This window comes from Orbicella franksi, chromosome 10, assembly GCF_964199315.1.
Source record: "Orbicella franksi chromosome 10, jaOrbFran1.1, whole genome shotgun sequence".
NCBI classification, from domain to species: domain Eukaryota; kingdom Metazoa; phylum Cnidaria; class Anthozoa; order Scleractinia; family Merulinidae; genus Orbicella; species Orbicella franksi.
Genome location: NC_138154.1, coordinates 29,282,229 through 29,288,403, shown reverse-complemented (window position 1 = coordinate 29,288,403; position 6,175 = coordinate 29,282,229). Strand labels below are relative to the sequence as shown.

General features: G+C 42.6%; 1 protein-coding gene across 1 annotated transcript; it reads right to left on the bottom strand.

The window, feature by feature from the left end:
• Positions 1–2,272: 2,272 nt before the first annotated feature.
• LOC145501810 (uncharacterized) lies at positions 2,273–3,214 on the bottom strand. Its single transcript, XM_081481201.1, has one exon. It carries the CDS (start codon positions 3,212–3,214, stop codon positions 2,273–2,275), a length of 942 nt encoding a protein of 313 aa, XP_081337327.1.
• Between the last annotated feature and the right edge of the window lie 2,961 nt (positions 3,215–6,175).

Genomic DNA, 6,175 nt, shown 5'->3' with positions numbered 1-6,175 from the left:
GTAGACGTCAGTATATCCAACTCGAAGAAATTAGAATAACGGTCAGTTGTAATCAAGTACTGGGTGCCATTGAGCTCGAACAGGTCTGCTGAGATGCTCTGCCATGGTCTTGTAGGTATTTCGTGACATTTCAGAGGTTCTTTCTGCTGCTCTGGTTTGTAGCTGTTGCAAATGCTGCACCTTGAGATGGATTCTGTGATTTGCTTGTAGATGTCTGGCCAGTAGAAGGCTTCTTTGGCTCTCCTGAGGCACCCCTGAATGCCCAGGTGACTGGCATGTACTTTATCCATCATGCATTGCCTGAGGCTAGATGGTACTATAATGCGCTCATCCTTGAACACAACACCATCTTGTATTGACAACTCTTCTCTGAAGGGAAAATAGACCTGCAACTGGGAGGGTACGCCAGCCCTTCTCTCTTGCCAGCCTTGTGGGATAATAGGAGCTAATGCCTGGAGCTCTGCGTCAACTTCAGTGGCACTTTTGATTTCCTGCGAGGTTAGTTTCCGAATGGGCACAGACTCTGCCGTGTCTATATACTCAGTCTCAACTTCTGTTGGTGATCTTGTGTCAGCAACATTCCATACTTCCTGGGTGTCAACTGTGTCTTGTTTAACCAGGGGAAGGTAAGCTCGGCTTAGTGGATCAGCCATGTGCATCTCGGTACCCTTTCTGTAGGAAACCTCTAAATAAAACTTTTGTAGACGCAACAGCATTCTCTGCAATCGCTTTGGTACACTCAATAGACTTTTCTTCATAATAGACTCCAGGGGTTTGTGATCAGTGTCAATAAAGGTCTTTCTGCCATAGACATAGCCCTCAAATCGCTCAACTCCAAAGACAATTGCTAATAGTTCCTTTTCTATCTGAGCGTAATTAGTCTCAGTAGGCGTCAGGGCCCTGGAGGCATACGCCACAGGGTACCCATCCTGCATCAAGCATGCTCCAAGACCACTCATAGAGGCGTCGCACTGGAGTACGGTCTTCTTTTAGGGGTCGAAGAACTTGAGCACAGGTGCCTGGGTTAGAACCTGCTTCACTTGATCTAGACACTGGCCATGAACCTCTTTGTCCCAGACAAACTCATTGTCCTTCTTGACAAGTTCTCTCAGTGGTTTGGCCAAATCTGCTAGGTTGGGAACAAACTTCTGCACGTAATTTATCATGCCTAGTACTCTTTGGACACCTTCCTTGTCCGTAGGAGGCCGCATTTCATTGATGGCTTTCAGCTTGTTTGGATCAGCCCGGAGACCCTCCGACGATATGATGTGGCCCATGTAGCTGACTTGCTTCTGTCTGAACTGTATCTTCTCTGAGTTGAGCTTGATGCCCCTCTGCCGACAACGGTTGAACACTTCTCGCAGGTTTCGGTCATGATCTTTGAGTGCTTCCTCATCGGTGTCTCCTGCTCCGAACACCAGGATGCCATCTGCTATAGCCTTCTGCCCTGGTAGGCCTTCAAGTGCAATATCAATCGTCCTATGAAACTCCTCTGGAGCTGGGGATACACCAAACGGCAAGCGAAGCCACCGAAAGCGTCCCCAGGGTATTCCAAAGGTAGTAGCAGAGCTACTTGGCTCGTCCAGCTGTATGTGCCAGAACCCATTTTTTGCATCCAATACCGTGAACACACGGGCCTTTGATAACAGAGGCAGCACATCATCAATTGTAGGTAAGGGGTAATGATTTCTTTGTAAAGCTTCATTCAATGGTTTCGGGTCAATACACAGTCTAACTTTGCCATTTTTCTTTGTTGTGACCACAAGTGCTGAAATCCAGTTCGTAGGTGTATCTACCTTCCGAATCACTCCAATATTTGACAATCTGTCCAGTTCTGTTTTAGAGGCTCTCTGAGGGCAATGGGGACTTTGCGTGTAGGTAGCTGGACTGGCTGGACATTCTTGTCTATCTCCAGGTGGAGTAGCCCTTCTAGTTTGCCTTCTCCAGTGAACACATCGGTGTACTGCGAAATGTAGTCTTCCACCTTGGACTTTTCTCCTCTACACCGCTTGACTCCACAGAAAGGATATTCTGGCTGTTGACTGTTAGCAGCTGAAGGTGTTCGCTGGCCCTCAAGCCCAAAATGGATTTACAATCACCATGAACAAGATGAAACTCAATGCTGTATTTCTTATTGTTCTTGGGGTTGACGACTTTGAATCGCTTCTTGCCCAAGGGTTTGACCTCTGACTGGTTGTACATTACCAGGGTCACGGGGGTTTCTTCCAATTCACTCAAGCCGTTTTGGCCACAGAGCTTTAACACTGTCTTATCAGTCATGATGTTTACTGTTGATCCACTGTCTAAATGAAACTTTTCGTGGTTTCCATTGACCAGTAAGGTGGCAAAAAACTTTGTTAGGGGAACGACTGGAGGCTAATGCATGAACCATCTCTTTCACTTCAATCTCGGCCACATACTCATACTCCTTATCTTCGGATGTGTAATCCACAGACAGCACTTTCTTCTTAGATTCTTGGCAACACACCGCAAAATGGTTTGGCTTGCCACAATTCTTGCAAGATGTTCCCCATGCAGGGCAGTTCTTCTTCGTGAAAGGATGGTGCCTTGAACAAAACTTGCACTTGCGTTCTAGTGACTCGTTTTGGTTCTTCTCTGGAAGCTTTGTCTTCTTTTTGTCAACTGTTTCTCTTTTGTCTTCCTTCACGAAACGGACATCCTCTTGATTCATCTCCTTTAGCTGCCTTGCTGATGTCTGCGAAGATCTGCAGATGTCTATACATTGTCCTAAAGTGAGCTTGCTTGTCTGCGGGAGCTTCTTACGAGCAGAATTGTCATTGATGCCCACCACCATTCTATCACGAATAAGTGAGTCTGTTAATGACCCATAGTTGCATGTCTTCGCTAATTTTCGTAATGCGGTGACATAAGCATCAACTGATTCATTTGACTCTTGGTCCCGACGGTTGAACACATACCTTTCATAGGTCTCATCGCACTCCCCAATGCAGTATTGTTTCCTCTTTTCTAAGATCACTTCCGGGTCTTTTCTTTGGTCTTCGTTCTCAAACTCCACAGCATCAATGACGTCTAATGCATCAGAACCGATGCACGTAAGCAACGTGGCTGCCCGTCGATCCTTATTTCTGCCCGGGTTTTCGGGGTCTTTTAGCTGAGCCGCGATTTCGTAATTTGACCACGCTCGAGAGAATCGTTGCCATTTGACAGGAAGATTTCCACCGCTTAAATCCATCCTATCTGGAAGCGGTATATTCACAGGAACAGTATCATCGAGGGTTATGTAACCGAAGCGCCACCACCTTCTTCACTCGTGGTAGGCATAACACTTGTACAGAAATATCGACGGGAGAGTTCACAGAAAATATTTCAAAAAACTCACCAAGTTGGCTTCCGGCGAGGCCACGAGCGGTAGTACTATGTGTGTTTCACTTCTGACACCATGTAGCGTAGTCTAAACGAGACTAAACGATGCTAACACAACGGTTTTAATGAAGCTCATAAAAGCCCGCCATTACTAGCCGTAATACAACAACAACTACATCCGGGAAACATCTCATTCTACTGCGCAAGCCCGAAGGGCCTATGACATCATAACATCGTTACAGGTAAGTAGATTTTATTTACAAAATATAAGAATAATTGACTTTTCAAGCAAAGCCGTTGCATTCCCATACAAACCTTAAGAAATTCAAACCGTTGTATCACAACACCTCCATATGCTGCAAGGCGACAAACACGTTTCGCGTAGTCAAATTCGGTCGTTATGTAATAGTATGTGCCATATGTCACGTTAGTCAACGGAATAGTTTTTACGGGCCACCTGTAATTTTTTCCAGGCGAGTAGAATAAAGAACCTGCTTTTATTTGGTTATATTTATTCACTTAACTGTAATATAACAGACGGCATTTGACAAGTTCAAAGTTTGTTAATATTAGCCTTATCACTTTGGGTCCGTAAATGGTTCAGCTTCCGAAGGTTAACTATTTTGTACAAAAAAACATTTTTTAACAAAATTTAGTCCCGAGTAAAGTTTAAGAGATGCCCCACAAACTGTGTAAAGGACATGTTAGGAAAACGTCTCAAGTCTCATGGCCACCGCTGAAGGCCCTGTGACCGAATTTTCAAGGTTTGCAAATTTTGAAGAAAAGAAAAGGAAATCGAACCTTTTGATGTCATTTCCGAAAATAGTTAACCAAATGGGTTCTTTTGATCAAATAAGAAAAAATTCGTTATTTCGCTTCTGTCGGCCGATTCTCGATATTTTTGGATTTACGCTCTTAAGGTGCTTGTCAGGAACAGACAAGGGAGATGGGGAGAGAAAGGGACAGCTACATGTAGGGGTAAGTTCAATAAATCAAACACCCGCAAAACACTTTGAAATTATGCAATATAATACTTAAACCATGTCAAAACCTTTTGTGGACATTAAAACAGTTTTTACCCAATATGTTACTGGTAATAATTAATCAGGGACATCACCAAGTGAAAGACAATTTTTTTAATAGCTCTCATTGGCTCATTGTTGTTTATGTTTCAAAAAGATCAAGAGCAAAGGGAAGTAAACACAGATTCATTGACCAGAGCAAAGAGACCACCCATCCAACCAGGTGCATATTACATAGATTACATTTTATATGAAGTTAAATTTATGTACACTAAAAACAAATGGTTTTGGCTCTTTTTTGTTACAGGTCATTGGCTTTTTAATTCACGATATTATTTAAAGATTTCATGGTACAGCTACTACGTGTATTTCACTCTTCAGATAAAACTAATGGTAATACAGATGACTTAATTGCTGAGAAGTTTTAAAAATTTGTAATATTTAATATATACATGTAGTACTAAGATACACTTTTTGAGCAAGAATAAAATGCATCTTGTATTCACTGTTATGCATTTTGCAGGTCACATTGTTGCTCCTCTCCAACAAGTACCTAACCAGGGACCTATAGTACTAGGAGTGGGGAAAGTAATAACTCCTCCACCCAACATTGTGACCAACACTGAGACTGCATTGGTGTATGTAGCTCATGTTGAGGCTGCAAGTCCTGAAAGAAACACACACAACCTGGACGTTGGACAGTATGTGATTTGGCAGAAAAACCTCTTAGCATTATGTGGTCAGAAAAAAGCAAGTCAAGAGGACAACAAACAACAACCTCAGTCTGAACCATTTACCAAGCCAGAACCTACAATATCAAACATACCACCACAGGATCCACAGAAGGATGACAGGGTACTCAACTATGGCTTGCAAGTGATACAACTTGGCACATAACTGATGCAACTGCATGATACAGAAAAGGAGGGGGATGGTGAACGTAATCTAAGAAATGCAAAACTATTAATGCTTTATTTCAGATCTAGACCAAGACGAATGAAGTATGGATTTTAAAAGATGCGGTTTATAACATGTGTTAAGGCCCTTTACACTCAGAAAGTAGCCCATAGGATTATACATGGACAGTTTGTTACCTGGAGAGGTGGTGAAGGGAAGAATGTTGCCAATGACCTTAAACAAGAGCACTTTGTTAAAGGCCACAAAACTGTTCTGAAGGATCTTGTAGCTAACACGACACTCACAGCAGTAGAGAGGGCTACAAAAGCTTCTCGTGGTTTGAAAGGTGTTTCAGATAATTTTGATAGACAGTGTCAAATTGCTCCTGACTACACCCTTCACACATCTCTGAGTAAGCAAGATGACGAGAGGGAAATGTTTGAACTTATACATAGTCGAAGACCATTTGTGTTTACTTCAGGTCTTAAACACAACTCTTTCCCCACCATCCCAAAAAGTGCCCTCGACCAGTTGGACACTGTAAAACTGGATGCTTGGTTAACTAGACATAAAAGGAAACTGGCAGCCTGTAGATTTGCTGGAGCTGACACTGATGGGGATAGCAGCAATGATATTGAGGATGAGAGTGACAACGACTTTGATGAAGAGTCGGATGTGGATGAAACCAGTCCTAATTAGTCACACAAAAAGTGTAAAGTTAGAAATCCTAAGCACATTATCTAAAAAGGACAAAGTTTATTGTCAGTCCAACATAACTTTAGCAATCTTACATTGCTTTAAGAATTTTACAAATTATGTAAGTTTACACACTTGCATACCTATAGGATCTTAAATGTGCTCAGTTTTCCAAGATAATTCAGTAAGTACATGTACCATCGACATTTTGAGAA

What these genes read in the sequence shown, in the direction of transcription:
- LOC145501810 (XM_081481201.1), bottom strand. Translation starts at nt 3,214, where the DNA reads ATGGATTTAAGCGGTGGAAATCTTCCTGTCAAATGGCAACGATTCTCT.